The sequence below is a fragment of the Gallinula chloropus genome (assembly GCF_964237585.1).
Source record: "Gallinula chloropus genome assembly, chromosome: 12".
Taxonomy (NCBI): domain Eukaryota; kingdom Metazoa; phylum Chordata; class Aves; order Gruiformes; family Rallidae; genus Gallinula; species Gallinula chloropus.
Window position 1 is genome coordinate 13,203,584 of NC_140097.1, and position 19,180 is coordinate 13,222,763.

The 19,180-nt window shown below is 57.3% G+C and overlaps 1 protein-coding gene across 1 annotated transcript in view; it reads left to right on the forward strand.

Annotated features, from left to right (window-relative positions):
• Positions 1–732: 732 nt before the first annotated feature.
• The window catches only part of PLXNA1 (plexin A1), a gene marked incomplete at both ends in the record, with an annotated part of 102,686 nt that continues 84,238 nt past the window's right edge, over positions 733–19,180 (forward strand). The window contains 2 exons of the mRNA XM_084269795.1: positions 733–1,935; positions 7,945–8,127. Coding sequence (XP_084125921.1) covers positions 733–1,935; positions 7,945–8,127 — 1,386 coding nt within the window. The remainder of the gene's footprint in view (positions 1,936–7,944; positions 8,128–19,180) is intronic.

Genomic DNA, 19,180 nt, shown 5'->3' on the forward strand with positions numbered 1-19,180 from the left:
GAGAGGGACAGGGGCAGCAGATCCAGTGGGCTCCTCTCACAGCTTCTTAGCAGCCGTTCCCAGCTAAGGCTTTGGGGCTGCTGGTGGTCTTAAGAGCAGGCTGGTGACAGCTGTGCTTTGCTGAGGCGTTTGTATGGGGTAGGTGTGATGGAGCATGTGGCAAGGTTGCTGGCTGCCAGAGGTGTGCTGGTCTGGTCCAGTCAGTAGCTGCAGGCGTCCTCAGGAAGCTACTGCCCTTCTGGAGCGGACTTGGGTGGAGGGGAGGGCAGGGGGATGCCCCTCGGAGGGGACTGCCAGGTGATGGTTGAGGCTTGGATCTCTGGACAAACGGCAGCGCCTTGGTTGGGACATGTGTGCAGCAGCGTGTGAGAAGGTGGGGTTGTCCTAAGCATCTTGCAGGCTCCCATTGTCCCTGTGCTGGGGCACATCTTCCTTTGGGGCGGGAGCTGGTGGGGGTGTTTTGTTTGGCTGCCTGCTAGAAGAGCACAAAGCAGCAAAGTCTCTGCTGGGTGGGTGGAACAGGCTTGACACTGTGCAGGAAAGCCTCCTAACCCCACTTCTCTTGTCTTTCTCCTTCTAGGGCTGACCGGACTGGCCGTGCCCACGATGCCCTGAATGCTGAGTGCAGCAGAAGTAGAGGAGACTGTGTCCCGTTAGCTCCTCCTCCTTCCCTCCCTCCCTCATCCCTTTAGTTTGGGTTTGTTTCTATTTATTTTGTGGCTGGGTTTGGGCATGGCCTTGGCCAAATGCGAGGCTGCTGCAATGTGGCTCCTCTGGCTCAAGCACCACTTGTCCGTCAATGTTTGGACCTTGCTGCTGTTGGGGAGCACCTGGCTACCGCTGGCGGAAGGCAACCCCAAGTCTCCCTTTAGGACTTTCCCAGTTACAGACTGGAGCTTGACACATTTGGTGGTCCACAACAAAACTGGGGAGGTCTACGTGGGGGCTGTCAATCGGATCTACAAGCTCTCCAATAACCTCACGCTCCTGCGGACCCACGTGACGGGGCCTGTGGAGGACAATGAGAAGTGTTACCCTCCGCCCAGCGTTCAGTCCTGCCCGCACGGGCTGGTCACCACCAACAACGTGAACAAACTGCTGCTGGTGGACTACTCGGGGAACCGGCTGATCGCCTGTGGCAGTGCCTCCCAGGGTATTTGCCAGTTTCTGCGGTTGGACGACCTCTTCAAGTTGGGTGAGCCCCACCACCGCAAGGAGCACTACCTCTCTAGCGTCAATGAGTCGGGCACCATGTCTGGGGTCATCATCGAGGTGCTGAACGGACAGAACAAGCTCTTCATTGGGACGCCCATCGATGGGAAGTCAGAGTACTTCCCCACGCTCTCCAGCCGCAAGCTGATGGCCAACGAGGAGAATGCGGAGATGTTTGGCTTTGTCTACCAGGACGAGTTTGTCTCCTCACAGCTCAAGATCCCCTCGGATACGCTCTCCAAGTTTCCCACCTTTGACATCTACTACATTTACAGCTTCAGCAGTGAGCAGTTTGTTTACTACCTGACCCTGCAGCTGGACACCCAGCTCACCTCACCCGACTCCACTGGGGAGCAGTTTTTCACCTCCAAGATCGTCCGCCTCTGCGTGGATGACCCCAAGTTCTACTCCTACGTGGAGTTCCCCATCGGCTGTGTGCAGGACGGCATCGAGTACCGCCTGATCCAGGATGCCTACCTGACCAAGCCTGGCAAGGCCTTGGCCAAGTACCTCGGCATCTCAGAGCAGGAGGATATCCTCTTCACCATCTTCTCCCAGGGCCAGAAAAACAGGGTTAAGCCTCCCAAGGAGTCTGTGCTCTGCCTCTTCACGTTGAAGAAGATCAAGGACAAGATCAAGGAGCGTATCCAGTCGTGCTACAGAGGGGAAGGGAAACTCTCACTGCCCTGGCTCTTGAATAAGGAACTGGGCTGCATCAACTCAGTAAGTTTCTGCTTGTCTCTACCCAAGCCAGGGTGTTCCTGGCTCCTGGCAGAGCTCTCTGGCCAGATCCTTGCCTGTGACCTGGCCTGATGGGAGGACTGGTGCCGTTAGGACTGGGTGCTTGGCTTGCTTGGTGGCATTCCTTGTGGAGACTGCGGCTTCGCTGTGGGGCGGCCGTCTGGATTTGGGCTGCAGTGCCCGGGGAGAGCCCTTAGCAAGGGGCCTCATGCTGATGCAGGTTCCTGCTTCTGGTTCCCCTACCCTGTGGATTTTGGGAGTGTTTGTGAGCTGGGCTGGGAGGGTGGGATGCTCAGTCCTCAGGGCGTGTGCTGTGGCTCTGCTGGGGAGTCCCTCGCAGATGGCTCATGTTAATTTGTGTCATGTCACCTGGGGCTGGGCTGGTAGTGGCTGAGAAGAAGGTGTTGGGGACAGTAGGGTGTGGGGGACAGGGAGTGCAGACTTGACTGAGAGTGGCAGGGATGTTGGTCCCGTTAGAAGTGGATCATACTCAGTGTAGAGAGACCATGTCCTCGCTATGGGGTGCTGGAAAGGAGCACAGGGGACAAAAGGCACCATGAACGAGATGGGTTTTGAGCATGGCCGGTACAAACTGTCACCTGGATGTTCCAGAGGCAAGCGCTGCCATCCCAGAGCAGCGATTCCCCACTGAGGGAACACTCCCCTCTGTCCCCCAAGGTGTGTCCTGCCTGGTGCTCTTGTGGGTGCATCTGGCCTCTGCTTGTGGCTCAGCAAGGGGGTGGGGAATGGGGTCCTTCACCCTTGGCTCTCTGTGGTTGCTTTCCATCCATTACCGTTGTTGGAATTTTTTCCGGTGATGTTGCAGACCCTGAGTGGTTGTGGGGAGTCTGTTGATGGCTCTGGGTGACAGATGTATCTAATGCTGGGCTTCACTAAGCTGGGCTGGTCAGATACCTGTCAGAGAGGGGTTTTGGGGTGCCAGTTTGTGCATTTGGGAGGATCTGGTGGAGTCTTGACACCCCTTCTATTGCCCACCTACCCTCAGCCCCACTTGCCGGTGCTCGGCACTCATCACTAACCCCCCAACCCTGCCTAAGCAGGGTTTTGGGTGCCTGGCAGTGCAGGCAGGTGGGCAGGGGTCTCCACAGAGCAACCCTGCCTTCCCTCCCACCACTCTCCCCACCGCTCCGGAGGAGACAGCTAACAGCTGCCTGACAAAGTAAAGGGTTTGCTGTCAAGAGCGCTGGGCTCGCAAATCAGATTTTGGCTTTGAACTAATTCAATTTTGCTGGAAAATGATGAAATCGTTACACTGCTGCCTGTTGGGTCGTGCAGCTGCTGGCTCTGGCAGCAGAGATGCTCGCTGCTGCCTCCTGCACTCCCGGCTTGCCTACCCCAGCGCCCCATGGCAGCATCGTGCCCCCCGTCCCCTCCCGTCCTCCCCCCAGGTTTGGGGTGTGTGTGTGAGCTCTGCCCTTCTACATTTTGGGGGTGTTTTCATGCTAGGAGTGTCCTGGGATTGCTCCCTGGGTGCCAGCCCGAGCAAGCAGGTGCAATGATGTGTGTTGCGATGGGGGATGGCTTCTGCTTTTGAATGAGTTGGCTTGGAGGGTGCTGCTCTCCCTCAGGGGAGCCAGGTGGTGGATTCTGTCCCTGTCCTGCTCCAGCTGCCAAGAAGAGCTGGGAAAGGCATGACTGGATTGTGAGTGAAGCCCTCGGCTCCTCGCTGTGCTGAGTGCAAGCCAAACCAAACCCCACATAACCCCTTTTTGGCAAGAATGTCTGCACCCCTAATAAAATGCAGCCACCTCTGGGGTGGGTTGTGGCAGTAACAGATCCCTTGGTGGTGAGGGCTGGCCAGGAAACAAAGGGCACATTGGCTTTGTGTTTTTAAGGAGGCAGAATGGAGTTGCTCACATCAGTGGTTGCTTTGTAATTACACCCCATTGGCACGGAAAATACCCCAGCGTCTCTCTTGCTCCCCTCCTTTGAGGCAGGTCTGGGGCTGGTCCACGCAAGAGGGGGGTTTTGTTGGTGCCCTCCTCCCACTCCTTGAGCAGCACGGGGCAGAGGGATGCTCATCCCCCAGTGCTGCAGGGCAGCTCCAATTCTCTGGAGTTGGTGCTGGAGCCAGGAGGAGAGGCCACCAGGCTTGGCAGCAAGCTCAGGAGATGTTAGTGGTTCCTCTCTGGCGCTGGTGAGCGCAGTGAATTCTTGTCTCCTGTTTCTCTCCCCTTCTGGGATCCAGTGATCTGGCAGCGGGAAGGGGAGTGACATGGCTGGTGCAGGCGTGCTCAGAGCTGTGCGTGGGCTCACGTGCACAGCAACGGCACCGCGTGGGACTGTCAGGCCCGTTCCCCTGTGCCAGCATCACTGCGTCGCTCCGGAGCCTGTCCAGAGATTCTGCTGCTCCGTGGTATTTCACTGAAGAGGGGTTTCCTTTTGTGTAGCCCATCTCTTTGCTGTCCCTGTGCAATGCAGGGACTGAGGTCTGTGTGCCGTGGCCAGTGCCTCTCCTGAGCACATGCCTGTCCCCCCATTCATGGGGAACGTGGGGCTGATATCACCAATGATGATGTTTGCTGCTAGGGCAGCAAGCTGGAGCTGTAGTGGAGATGTTGCAGCAGGGAGTGAGTCGGGGTTCCTGGAGCCCTCAGCCCCCAGGCTGACAGTGTAGGCAGAGCCAGTCTGCAGAGCTGGCAAGATGTGGGCAGCAGGTCTGCCCAAGGGAGAAAATGAGCTTTGAGCCCTTGGTGGGGCTCACTGCCCAGCCTGCTGGCACAGGGCAATGGATGGTGACAAACTGGCCCATACTGGTCCGGGATAAGCCAAATCCTTCCCGGAGGCAGGCAGAGAAGTGCAGATGTTAATAAACTGTACCAGGCTGGGATTGTTCCTGGGTAGGGATTAACGTGCAAAAAGCCTGGCATCCCAGCCTAGCACTTGTACCTGCCTCCTGCAACCTCCTCCCTGGCTTTTCCAGTCCCCAGCATCCTCCATCACATCCATGGGGGATGGGGTGCGCCTGTAATGGTGTTAACTGGCGAATTACTGGCTAATTAATAACACTGAGCGGCATGAGCCTTGCCTCTGCTACTCCCTCATTGCTTCCCTAAGTGGGCTTGAAGGGAGGCAATGAGACAAGGCGCATCAAGGAGATGGCCCACTCCTGCTTGCTCGGTGCTGCAGGCTGGCTTCCCCCCTTCCCACAGCCTGCTTCCCCTGGGGAAAAAAGTTTCTTGATGCTGTTTTGGGGAGGAGGGGTAGTGCTGGGGAAGAGAAGCAGGCTGCAGCACTGCAGAGCTGGGGTGTCTGGGGGCCAGGGGCAGCTGTGAGGGATGCCAAAAGAAAGCAATGAAATAAACACAAAGGAAAAAGAATAATAAATAAATATCCCCAACTGCCCCCCCTAAAAACCACACAGGCTCCCCCTTGCAGTGGGCTGAGGCCGTGGTCCATGCAAATGGGAGAGCAGGCAGAGCTTGGTGCCTCCTGCAGATCCCAGCATCTGCAAGCTGAAACGCCGCAAGGTCACCGGCCCTCGCGTGCCGTGGTGCGTGTCCGTCCCTGCGGGTCCCTCTGTCTTTCCGTCCCTCCATCCCTCCGCCGCGCCTCTCCCCGCATCCCCCAGGGATGCGGGTTGGTGCCATAACCCCTGTACCACTGCCCTTGGCCCGACCTCGTTGTGCTTCCTGCCTGCGCTTCCCTAACGAGGCAGTTTGCTGTTAATGAGCTAATTGTCGGCGTAATTATTTATCGAGGTGGTGTCGGCATCGCAGTGGCGGGTGCTCCTTGAGGTCCCGGAGCGCAGCTGTATTTGTCGTTTCCCAGAGAGTTTGTTGAGACAAAGCAGAGAGGGGTAAACACCGTAAACATCTTTCCTCTTGCATATTCAGCAGCCAAGGGGTTGAGGAAGCAGCACATTGAGCCTGGAGAGAGACTAAACTTCACCCTCAGGGCTGCCAGGATTTAAATACCTTGGTGGTGCTGGGATGCTTTGCTGTGGGGATGCTTTACAGGGCAGGGGGGCTGTTGTGACCAAAAGGTCTTTTCCCAGTGAAGTGCCTGAAGGATCCCAGGTATCCAGATTTGGGGGTGTGGGTGTCAGCTGGAGCATTGCTTACATCTCGCCTTGCTGTTGGGAAGGCAATTTCCCCATGTCCACTGTTCTAAAATTATCCAGCCTGACGATGCAGAGGAGGACGCATGGCACAGTGGATAGGAGAAGGTGCTCACAACGCTGGGATTAAGAGGGTGTGTGGGGAGGTCCTAATTCCCCTTCCCCTGTGGCTTCTGAGGCACGTGGTGCCCCATGTTCCTGTTCTGGGGATCCCCTGTGACATCTGGCCATGGGAGTTCTTCCACTTTAGGGAAGGATGTGCAGGGGTCAGGCAGGGAAGTCGATCTTTAAGCTGCATGCTGTGACCTCGGGCACCACCGAAACCAAGTTAAGAGTAACTGAGGAAGCAGAGCAGCATCCCAGATGTCCAGGGACACTGAACGTTTGGAGCCTGCTGTTGTTCCTGGTCCTCCTGGAACTGGGAGCAGGACTGCTGGCCTCAGGGCTGTGGGATGCTGAAGCCATTGTGGCTGTGAGTGCATCATGCCCAGGCAGGGAAAAGCATCTTATTTTCCCTCCTCCCTAGGGGTGTCTCGGGTCACTGGCAGGAGTCTGTCCGGGCTGACCCTGGCTTCCCTGGCAGCAGTGGGTGGGAATCGTGGAGCTATTTACTGCCCTTGTGTGCGTGGAGCTCCAGAGCTCAGCGTTTTCCCATATGCTCCATACACATGCTGTATGGATTTAAACCCCCTTGGGGACTGGCATCTATTTTGAGGCTGCTGCTTGCCAAAAAAACCTCTCTTCCCCCTTAAATTCGAAGTTACATAAGGAACCTCATGAAGCGGAAGAATCCCGTGGCCGGAGCAGGCTGTGTCCCTGTCTGCTGTGCCTGCCCTGCTGCCCAGACCTCCTGCACCGAGGCTCGCTGCCACCCATGGGGATTTGGCCAGAGCCCCTTGCTGCCTGGGGACAGGCTGGGGGCTGCTGGGGGTGGGTTTTGCTGATGCCACGTGACTGTGTGCAGCCGTTGCCTAGTGTGGGACCTCCGCAAGGTCCATGTGCCCCCCGGCTGGCTCTGCATGGTCAGGGGATGTCACCTTGACCTGCTAGGCAGGGTGACACTGCTCAGATGCTCAGTGGAGAGGGGCAGTGCTGCAGAGCTGGTCCTGGTCCTGCTCCCCCAGCCATATCCTGGCTTTCAGAGGGGCATGCCTTTGGCCTTTCCTCTGCCTCTCCCTGGGCAGAGCTTGTAAAAGGCTTTTCCAGCCCCGGTGGGTGAGTGCTGAGCCGAGGAGGCAGCTGGCTGAGCCAGGCGCCTTGTCTGGGGCAAAAAGAATGCGGGGATTTCCCGAAGATGTTCCTGCAGGAGGAGGAACAGGGTTGGCAGGTGGGTAGTGTGTTTGCTAGAGGCTCTGCTATGTGAAGTGAGGCTCTTTCAGGAGCCCTGACCTGTTTGTCTTGGCACGACTTTGGCTGCAAAGTATTTTGTCTCTGAGGGAAGGCTGGGGTGTGGGATTCAGCCCCTCCTGCCTCACTGCCAAGCAGTTTCCTTTTTGAAGCTAGTGAGGTGAGGAGGAGGAGGGGGTTGTGCGCTGGGGAGCCCGTGCTGGCATCCCACATGTCTGAGATGGCAGCAGTGAGGATGGAGGGGGGATGCAGGGATGCTGTGCTGGCTCCCACTGGGTTTAGTGCTGCACTCTAAGATGCAGAGGACAGAGAGCCTTGGTGGCCTTGGTCTGCAAAGCTTGTTCAGATGCAGAGAGGGGCTGCATGCATTGGGTGTATCAAGTGCCTTACATCAGCACATAGGTAATTTTAGGGAAGCATCAGCTCATCCCTTCCCTTGGCTAGTAAGGTGGGGTGGCTGGGATGGGAGGGGCTGAAGGTATGAGGCGGCTGGTGGACCTGTAGGAGGTCTGGCGTGTCAAGACATTGTTAGAAAGCTCATCTCTCCTCTGTTCTTCCCACAGCCGCTGCAGATCGATGACAATTTCTGTGGACAGGATTTTAACCAGCCGCTGGGTGGGACCGTCACCATTGAGGGGACCCCACTTTTCGTGGATAAGGAGGATGGGATGACCTCGGTGGCTGCCTACGACTACAGGGGACAAACCGTCGTCTTTGCGGGCACGCGGAGTGGGAAGATCAAAAAGGTAGGAAAGCCCTTGATGATGCTGATGGGAGTGATGTCTGCTTGCTTTTCTGACCTTCTGGGGTTAGAGGTAGGGCTGTGCTGCCATCAGAGCATGACTTGATGTGTTGGAGGTAACATGCCAAAGGGCCAGTGGAGGGCAATTTCTCCTCACTTCCCTCTGCCACCTGAATTTATGAACTCTCTGTCTTTTGGAAGGGTTGTAACATAGGGAAGTTGAGTCCTGGCTGCTGGTGGATCAAAGCCTGACTCGCAGGGTGGGTTTGCCCTGTAGCTGCCACGGGGCAGGCTCTGTCTGTCTGGATCTGTCTGGATTTGCCACTGAGCTGGACAGGGTGGGCGGAGGTGGGTGCTGGTGGCTTCAGCCTGGTGTGGGGGAGATTTCTCTTCCTGTACCCCGCCGTGGCACAAAAGGCTGCTTGTTGGTGGCAATTAGCAAATAGCTCCGTGTGTGCCTTTCTCTGCCTGCATCTCCACAGGGCACGGATTTCCTGTTATCATAACATCGTGCCTATAATTACAGCTGTACATCCCCTGTATAAACACAGCTTGCATTAACTGCATCCTCAGCGAGGGAAAGGCAGCGCCGAGGTTCTGGTATGGTCCTTGCCAGGGGCAGAAGGACCAGGGCTTTCCCCTGGGGGGTCTGACCCATTGCTTTCGGACTTGTGAGGTGCTCCAGCACCCTGTCCTGGGCACAGCACCCTGCGTTTTTTCAGGTTGTGCTGGTCAGAGTTCCTTGGAGGAGGCAAGGTGGCTTCCCTGGCAGGAGCCTGGGGGCAGAGCACCCTTGTGGGGCGGGTGGTCCCTCTATGTCCCACTCATCCTGACTGCCTTTTTACCTGCGACCCCACCTGCCTGCAGCCCTGCCTGTTACTGTGCTTAGGGCCAGGGAGGACATGGCCAGCATGCGTTGGGGTGGGAGGGAGGATGCTGGTGTCCTTTCCAGCCCCACACACTCTGCTTGGCTTTGTGCAGTCCTTGGGGGTGGGGTGCAGGGGGGAACGTGGTGGCACCAGGCCTGAGCAGGGCAGTGGGAGCTGACGGAAGCAGCTCGTCCTCCCTTTGGATCGATAAGGAATCCGGAGGGACTGGTGTTGTGTTGCCAGTGGCTTCTCCTGCTGCTGGGCTCCAGATGGAAGGTTTTAAATGGGGATGGGGAAGGGAGGAGGGTTCATAAAGCCGTGGGGACAGTGCTACACCTCCAGTTCCCTATTTATCTAGAGTGGCTGGCAGTTGCTATTTACATGGCAGATTTGTTTTTTCCTCTCCCTCCTTTTTTCAGTTCTTCTCAGATCTTTGCACCTTCAGAGCCACTTGCAAGCAGTGTTCTAGGGTGGGTGCCTGCCGGGGGTGTGGGCTGTGTGCCACAAGGTCAAAGCTGAGGCCAGGACTTAGAGTCCAGATGTGGCTGGAGCATCCTCCTCTCCTGCGGGGCTTTCTCCAGATTTCTTTTTGCTGGTTTCTAAACTCTGTGCCCCAAAGAGCTGGTCTGGCTCTCCGGACCTGGGCCATGAAGACATGGAGCAGGACCTCCATGGGGAATGAAGAGATGGGTCTCAATCCTTGTCCCAGCACCGGATCTGTGGGCAGGTTTTGTAGGCTTGCCCTGCCTGTAGCACCCCCCTCAAAGCCCCTGGGGTCACAGAGCTCTCTGGCAGTGTGGGAGTGCTTCGCAGGCTCCAAGCCCTGCACTGCTGCATCTCCAAAAGCGCTGGGGTGTGTGGGCTGGAGCCGTCCCCTGCTGTGACCTTGCTGGGGGGCAGTCCAGCCTTGCTGCAGCGGGGGCTGCCTGGCCCCAGCCAGCAAAGTGCTGCTTCAGCAGCTACCTGATCCTGCCGCCTGGCTGCCGGCAAGGCCAGGGGGGTACAAGGGGGCTGCCAGCCTGCCCCAGAGCTGGGTGGTTGGCAGGAGCATGGAGGTGTGTGGCCAAGGTGGCAGAGGGTGTGGGAGTGGTGCATCCCTTACCTTGGGTCGCAGCTCCTCTGCTTTTGCGCCGTTGGCATTTCCCCATCCCCTCAACAAGCGCCTGCGTTTGGCTTGATTGCCCTGCCCTTCTGGCAGCCCCCCTGTCCTTGCTGGCGTCCCTTGGCCCTTGCCAGCATCTCCTTCAGGGAGGGAGGGCTGCACCGACAGCTGGGTGCTCCCCTCCCCATCCCCAGGAGCCCTGTAATGGATGCGGGTCTGCTGAGGGGGTCACCGATTTCGCCATCTGGGCTGGGGTAAGGTCAGGGCAGAGTCATTGCTGTGTCTGGATTTTCCTTGGATGGCAGCTTTTATGCCCAGCATTTGTCCAGGCTGCTGCATGCAGACAGAGCCTCCCTTTGTCCCCCCCAAAAAAGCCACGCGAGCCTCTGGCTGCCCCACAGCCTCTCCCCGGCCCTGCCGCCAGCAGTTGCTGCTGTGAGGTTGGGGTGCTGGGCAGCACCTGCTGCTGCCACAGCTGCGGGGAGACCCAAATTTGGGAGGGGGCAGGGCACATGGTGTTGCAAGCAATGTGTCAGAACAAAGGTATATTTGGAAAGTTGCGGGGTGGGGCTGGGGGGTGCGTAAGAGGGGATGGAGGTACAGCACCCCTGGAGTGCTGAGTGGGGTGCAGCAGAGGTGCCTGCAGCAGCCCACTCCCGGCATGGGTCACGGGGCAGGCAGTTATCTTTGGCTGGCACTGAGCTGTACAGAGGGGCCAGGCTTGGAAAGCCTTCAGCCCCGCGTGCTCGCTGCCCTCTGTGCCAGCAGTCATGGGATCAGGGTGCTTGGGGAATTCCTGCGGCTGCCTGTGTGAGCAATGTGCGGATGACTTCTCACACTGCTGGGCTGGCAGTGAGCCACTTCCTTTGCCCTCCCCAGTCCATGCGTTGGGGACCCAGCCTTGCACCCTGTGGTCTGAGGCTGGTGATGCTGGGGAAGTGACATGGGGACACGGAGTGCAGCGGGGATGGCCAGGGGATGTCTGTGCAAGGGAAGCGAGACTTGCCTCCCAGTGCTTGGGTTTTTCCTGGAAACCACCTGTCCTTGCCTGGCAGTCATTTCGTTGGGACACTGTCATGTTCTCAGGTCTGTCTTTCTGTTTCTTGGGTGGGCAGAAAGCTGTGGGTGTAATGGGAGTGCTCAGCACAGGCTGGAGAGCCATGTTTCACGCTGCACATGCAGTTGCCTCTTAACCTGTGTGTGCCAAGGATTCGATTTTGGATGTGCTTGAGTTGTACATAGGGATGGAAGGAGGACAGTGCTGGAGGGCATGTGCTGATGGTGCAATACCACCCCCCCAGCCCCCAGTAACTGTACTGTGCTGGGCTGACAGCTCAAAGCTGGGGCAGTGGAGCATTCTGGGAGGTGCAACACAGACCAGGCTGCCCTTGTTAGCTTGCCATCTGCTCCTCGTTATGCAAACAAGGCGCTGCCTTCGGGCTCCACAGAGCTCCGGTGTGGCCCTTGTGGGTTGACCCAGTTTTGGGTGCCGCCTGGTTATTTTTGGGGGCTGAGATGAGCTCTTCCCTCAGAGCAGCTGGTGGCTCCCTGTGCTGTGGGCCCCCAGCTGCTGCGGAGCAAGGATGCTGTGAGCTGGTGGGGTTGGGAGGTGCTGTGCGGATCAGCTCCTGGTCCTCATTGGCCCCCTCATCATCCCCGCTGTCCCTCCTGCCATGTCCCCACAGGAGATAGCCAGCACTGGAGATCCCTGGGGTGGTGTGGCATCCCGGCCAGGACCACATCAGGCCACATGTCCTTTGCAGCCAGTTGAGCTCTGTATTTTTTTGAGGATTATCTGGGTGCCCACTTGCCACCGTAATCCCTGCAGCTCCCTGCCCTGTCCTGAAACTGGCTGCCCTCGTGTGTGAATGCATCAGGACGTGTCTCCATCAGGAATCTGCTCCCCCCTGAGGGCTTGTGCTTGCTGCAGCTTGTTTATTCTCTCCCACGGAAAGCACAGCTGAACTGCCCCCACGTCTGGCTCCTTTGGCTTCTCCACTTCAATAATAATGATAATAAATAAACTCTTCATGCTAAGTGGGTCATCCCCATCCCCACACAATGGGATATAGTGCTCCTTTCCCTGCCCTGGGGAGGGTCGAGGGGCTCCTCTGCAGCATTGTGTCCCATTGAGGTGCTTTGGGAGGTGAGACTTGGCAGCTCGTGGAGGCACCCCCTTTGTGTAGGGTTGTCTTTAAGGCTTTAAAGGATGCTTCAGTGTGTTCACAGCCCTTGGTGTGTGTGTCTGCGCAATATGAGCCTAAAATATGTGCTATGGGGAGGGGGAGCTGCTGGCTGGGGGCTTTTCAGGAATTTCCCTGCTGCTGGCTGGCTCTCTTCCCATCATGCAGGCCCCTGTGTGTTGGCCTCTGGGGTATGAGGCGTGACCTGGTCACAGTCCACGTGAGCTGGAAGGAGAAGCCGTCGGGCTCCCTGCCTGCTCTGCTGGTCCCCGTCCCCACGGGTCCTTTCGCGTCACCCTCTGCTTAGCGCTCAGGGTAAGCGGCTCTGGCTGAAAAGGGGCCCTTTGTGTCTTGGCGCGTGAAATCCGGCTCTCCGGAGCACCCAGGAGGGCTCGGCCCCCCTCGTGACCCTGCTGCCAGCTACCCTACTTACTGCCTGCGCCTCGGCAGGCTTTTTGGGGGTGGCAGATTTGGGGTGTGAAGCTGGCCCTGGCCGTGGCACCCATTGACCCCTGAGGACTTCCTGAGCATCGACCCCATCACAGCCCCTGTAAATCCTCTCCTGCCCGTGTTGCTGCCTCTCCCCAGCTGGCTGCCCAGTACAAGGGCCTTTTGTTCCTCCTGCCTCTTCCCTCTGCCCTCTCCCACTCTATCCCATCCCATGGGGACCCCTCACCCCCTCCCCATGTGTGCATAGCCCCTGTGGATGCCCATGCCCAGCTCTGGGAGGGAGATCTGCTCCTCGGAGCATGCGTCTGCGCCTCTCCCCAATCAATGGCAATAATTTTATTGGCATGACAAGGTAGCTGACGGTTGCCAAAGTGAATCCATCAAATACCTCTTGGCGGCTCCCCGCCCCCTCGAGAGCTCTTGCCGGAGTCGTTAAGCTGTTTTAATCAAGGTGGAGGCTGGAGAGCTGGCATGTTAAGTGGATGGGGTGTATGGGAGAAGGCGGTGGAGCCTTCCCCGTCCCGCTGGTCATGGTGGGGAGCGCTTGGCATCGCCCCGTTCCTGCTCAGCAGGAAGGGGCCCTGCTCACCAGCGTCGGGCTTTGTTGAGCCGCCCGGCTCCGAACAGGATGTCTCATTGTTGGAGGAAACAATTAGAAATTCATCGTGAACCGTTGGCCTTGGGGACAGGCCGGGGCGGCAGGGCTGAGGATGCAGACAGCTGCCAGCAACGTCCTCGAGTGACTCCCAGAGGGGGACGCTGCTGGGGTTCAGGCTCCTGTCTGGTGCTGAGTGTTTACGTGGCCCTGGCTCTGAGGGATGCTCTGGTGTGCTCACACAGCCTTAGGGAGGGGGAGGGAGGTGTTGGGGAGCTCCCCCTTCCCAAACCCCACTTCCTCCAGCCCCCATGTCCCCAGGCTTTTTGACTCACAAGCCATAACTCTCTTTTCCTTTCTTCCCCCCATCTGCTCTGCTCTCTGCACAAAGCCGGCAGGTGAGCAGGGGCTGGGAGCCTGGCGCCCGGCCAGCCCAGCAGGCAGCAGCAGCCAGCCCTGCTCCAACCTTCCCTGCCGAAAGCGCTGACAGTGCACGTCTCCCCTCTCCCTGGCTCCGGTGCCGGGCGCCCGCAGGCTGCGTGCCGCCTAACCCCAATCCATCAGCCCACTCTGGCTGCCACGAAGCCTCCGGTGGATAGGGCAGCCGGGCACGGCAGTGTTGTCACCAGGCTTTGCGGGTGTCGGGGCAAGGTGACTTCTGGGAAGTCGCATGTGTCAGGAGCTGGAGGAGGACAGGGATGGAGGCGGATCCTGAAGAACCCATGTCTTCATCAGGGCTGTGGGTGCAAACCTGGGGGTTGAGGGTGAAATGCTTCCTGGCAGCTCCTGAGCCAGCGTGGTGCTGCTCGGTGGGGTGTGCTCAGGAGCTGGCAAGTCTGTGCCAGCCAAACGCAGCAGCGGCATCTTTGCAGCTTGTCCCTGCAGACTGTCCTGTGCCCGGGCAGAGGCTGGAAATAATGTGGAAATAGGGAGTTAAAAATGCCGGAAGGAGCCCGTGGCCGTGTGCCTGCACACTGCTGGTTCTGCCCTTGTTGTGGGGCTGAGTACAGCAGTGGTGGCCATGGCTCAGTGCAGTGCTGGGAGAGGAGGCTGTGAGGCAGAAAGGTAATGCTGAAGTGCTGGGGCTGTCTCTGGTGTTTCTAGTCCTGTCTGCATTTTGCCCAGACCTGGTGCCCTGGGGGCTGGAGCAGGGTGGGCAGTGCAGAAACGCAGGCTTGGGTGTGCAGTGCCAGCAGCCAGCGTTGGGGTTTCCTGCCTGTCCATTGTGGCTGATTTGGTTGGTGAAGCATGAAGTTACTGAGCATTTTCTTCTGCACCTCTCTGCCCCCAAACGAGAGGCTGTGACCCACGTTCCGCTGGGAAGAGCAGGAGCACACGACTCTTGCTTTGGACCTCATCTCTTGCTGGGGACCTCTGTGGTGGCCCACAGGGACAGGGCAGGGTGAAAAGCCACCCCATTGAGATGGAAATGAGGTAGGAGTCTCCATCTCTGTTGACTCCCTCCTGTTGCAGCCATTGTGCCTATTCACAGGCTTCAACACTGACTAATTTTGCTCTTTTGGGTGGGAGAATAGCCCCAGCCTCCCAGCAAAGGCAGCGGAGAAGAGGGAGGACAAGGGACCCCCATGGCTCATCTGGAAGCCAGCAGTTTGGGAGGCAGGGGCTGTGAGTATGCCTGGGTGGGAAGGGGCAGTCCTGGTGTCCAGCCTGGCCTTTGTGCAGCTCCATTAACCCGGATTAATGGTGCCTGAGGAATTTGCCTTGAGCTGAGGCCTGCTGGAGGAGGGGAGATGGTGGGTGAGTGATCAGGAGGGGCCAAGCTGGTTTCAATGTTGTCTGGGTCCCTGGATGTCAAGAGATGTGGCAGCGGGGAAAATTCAGCTGTCCCTGGTCCCCGTGGTGTGACTTCTCTGCTTCTCACCTCTAGACTGGGAGGAAAATCCGTCATAAATCAAGAGCGAGGTGGAGGTGTGGTGTGACGCTTGGGGATGCAGGATGTGGACTCCAGCTGCCCTTCGGTGGCTGCTGGAGCCTGTCATCCATCTCCCAGGCTTTGATAGGTGTGAGGGTCGTTTGTCTCTGCTGCAGATCCAGGTGGGGATGATGCTTGGCCCCAGGCTGCTTGGAAGAGCTGCTGTTTAGCCTCCGTTATTCCCTGCCCTCGTTAATTACGGGCTTTCTGAAATGGAGCCGGGGAAACGGGTTCTGTCTGCAGGCTGGTGCAGACAGGGAAGGCAGCAGCAAGGTTCCCTTCAGGATCGGCATCGTGGGGTGAAATCGGGAGGTGCTGGAGTGGGTGCTGGGTGGTCATAAGGGTGCAGACCCCTAGGACTGTCCCATTCCTCCTGCTTGTTGGGCAGTTGGGTGGGGGGCAGGAGTTAAACTCTGTCCCGTCAGGTACCTGAGAAGCATGTGGCATGTGCTGTGATTAGTGTCTGGCAGGACCAGAGTGCTGAGCCAACATCTCTCCCAGGTCCTACATGGCCAGTGTGATTCAAGGCAGACTGGCCCAGGGCTCAGGGCTGTGCTGGTGATCCTGGCGTGCCTCGTGGGTGTGCCAGTACCCAAGAGCTCCGCTCATCAAAAGATGGTGGAGTCGGAGCTGTGGCACTGGGATTTAGATGTGGCACCTGGCTAAGGAAAGAGGTCTCCCAGCCTTGGGAGATGTGGGTGCTAATCCTCTCGATGAGGATAATACTTAGGGTTTTACATGGTGGCATATTGTGATGCCTTTGGTGGGTTCTTGCTCTAATCCATCGACTGGGCACAGCTGCCTGGCTGGAGGTGACTGGGAGCAGGCTGATGGGCAGAGCATCATGGGCAGGGGAAGGAGGGGTGTCAGGGCCCTGAGTCCATGGGAGGGACTGCAGGTACCACATCTGCTTTCTGTTCTCTTTCCACCCAGAATGGAAACATTTCCCGTTCTTAATTTTTTACCTCCATTTTCCCTTTCTCTTTCATCTGCCCTACCCCTGCCAGTGCTCGAAATAGCTCTGGCTACTGCACGAGCCCCACGTTTTTGCTCTCCTGCCCTTTGGTGAGTCCTTGAGCTTCCCATATGTCACCTCTGACTGATGGGTGTAGTAGTGTTGGTGGGCTTTGCACTGAATAAACCCCCCTGAACCCTCCCCAGCTGCTTCCCAGCTGGGAAATTTCCCCATAGCCTCCCCTTCCCCCCTTTTCCTTAGCATTGCAATTGGGCTGAGACCGGATGGGGAGAGTAGGGCTGCAATGCAACACAATGGGGAATGAGATGAGCAGGGGGAGTGCCATCTTTTGGGGTTTGCTGGTTTTTGGGGCCTCTGGGAGCTTTCCCTGGGTGGCCTGTGCTGTACCAGAGCTGATCCTGGTACCTCCCTGCTCTTTGTGCACCGGTGGACCAGCCACCAGCATGAAACCTCCTTGTAGCAGCGAGAGCAATTGTCTACATGGGAAGCAATAGTGGGAAAGTTTTATTTAATGGATGCTTAGTTCTTTTAATGCCATTTAGCAGCTGGAGAGAAGGAAGAGCGCCAGTGCTGTGTGACAAGCCAGCTCTCAGCAGACTGAGGACAGGCTGAGGTGGTGGAGAGCATCCCTATGGTCTGGCAGAGAAAGGCAGGATAATCTCCTAGTGCTTTAATTTTGCCACGCTTCATGCTCTTGAGAGAAGCATCAGTCACTTTGTGCCTGCACAGATCTGGCGTATCTGGGGTGCTCGGTGTGGGGATGCAGGGGATGCAAGGAGGGGTCGTGCCGGTAGAGCCGGTGCTAGGGAAAGCGTCTCCCTCCCGCTGTAATCCCCGTACAGGCGAAGGAAACGATGCCGGGCTGAAAAAAGCCTGCGTGGTTTTTATTAGCTACAACCCTAATGATGTATTTTGGATTGCTCTCCTGCGTGGATAAAAATTACCAGACCTTGAACAAAGAGGGGAAAGGAAAAAAAGTCTCTCTGACCTTGAAGCTGTTCGTTCACTTGTCTTCATTTCATTCCCCTCGGCTGGGGATGCGGGTCAGTTTTGGGTGCTATTTATAGTCAGCTTCACTTGACGGTTTTCTTTACAAAGCGAAAGGTTGTCACCTTTGTTTCTGATACTGCAGAGAGGAGCTGCTCAAGGGAAAAGGAAGAATAAATGAGAAAATTTTTCAGTGTTCCTGTACGTGGCAAAGCTTTGTAATCTGGAAAGATCAAAAAGCCCTGGACTGCCGCACTGAGCTCATCGTGTGGACATAGCCAGGGTCTGCGCTGCCCGGAGCGGTCTGGGATGATACTCTGCCCTGCCAGCAGTGGCTGCGGGGACTGGTTGGAGCCTTTATCCGCTCCAAAACAGTGATGCTTTCCTTTCCCAGGCAGCTTGGCTCACCTCTCTGCATCTGGTATAGTTGGCTTTGGTTGAAACAGCATGTTAACTTAATTCTTGCCTTCTCCCTCCCCTGTGAAGGAAGCTGTGGCTGTGTTTCCCACCTTCACCGGAGCCACTTGCCCTGAGGAGTCCTGCTGCCAAAGTGGCATCACCCGCCTGCGCCCGCATCCCCTCTTCCAGCCCCATCCCCGACTGACAGACTCGTTGAAACAACAAATGTTGTTGTAATTTAATTTTCAGGCAAACAATAGTCCGGGGACAATGTTAAATTCATGAAACTGGCTTAATGCGATGAAATTTAATGAAGCAATTTGTGTGCTCGCATGGCTGTGTGCGGCTCTGGGGTAGCGGGGATGCAGCTCCATCCCATCGGGCAATCCGGTCCCTCTTTGGGGATAAGCTGGGGAAAGCTTGTTGACCCAAGGGAAGCAGAAAGGTTTGTGCTGTTGCTCACCAGGCTGGATGTGCTCTTGGGGTGCAGCTTTCCCATCTCACTCCCTGATGCTGCTGTGATGTGGGCTAGAGCCAGTGTCCAAGCACTGTGGTGATTTTTGGAAGGGGAAGGGTTAATGAGAGTCTTTTGGTGGGGAATGGGCTTGGTCTCTGCAGGTTCTTCCTTCCCTGGTCCTTTCATCCCCTGGTAACCTCTCTGTCTGGAGCCCTAGGTCTCTTCACCCTCTAAGCTCCCTTAGGATGGGATGTCCCTGCTGGGGGGGATGACACACCTCTTCCTGAGGGCAGGACCAGGGAATTTATCCCCTAGGGCTGGGCAGCAGAGGAGGGCTTGGCAATGGATGGGTCGAGGCAAAGTGCTATTGTGCATCCTTCTGCTGATCTCCAGCTGTTCCTTGTCCCTCTGCTGGTCCTTGGGGGCAGAATGCGACAGGGGGGGAGGTCCCATTTTCTTGTGCTGCATCTGCGTCCTGGATGGTTTCTTGTGGGGTGAGGAGAGCCATGCAAATGCTCTCTCCTCTTCCCCCAGTCCCTGCTTTGGGGTGCCAGAGCAAAGCCTCATCAGCTGTAGCACCCAGTCTCCTTGGCTCCTCCCAGTAGCCAGTGCCTCCAGGACCACCCTTGGTCCCAGCACCCATCAGGCTGTTAACTGAGGCTGTTCCCTCAAGAGTTAGAAGTGATGCGGCACTGGAAAGCACAGGCTTGTCTTTGGGGGTGTCTAGCTCCAGGGCTGGGTTGGGTATGTGCCACCCCACTGGCATCCCTCGGGCACCCTGACACCAGTAACATGCAGGCTTCGGGTAACATACAGGCTTCAGGAGACACATTTGCTGCTGTTCCTTTCCCCTCAGTGATTGACAGAGACCTGTAGATCTTAATTATGTGCCGGCATCCACAGAATAAACCTGGTGCTTCTCTAGCTGGAGGCTTAACACTGACAGTGCTGCTCACTCAGCTGGGCAGCTGCTGAGGTAAGGGGCTTCCTTGCCTTTTTGGGAACAATCTGGTGTCCTTGTGGGATGCGACAGACCCTCTGGAGCTGTGTGGGTGGGAGCTGGGACAGTGGCAGGTGAAGGGACAGTGTTAAATGTACGTGTGGGT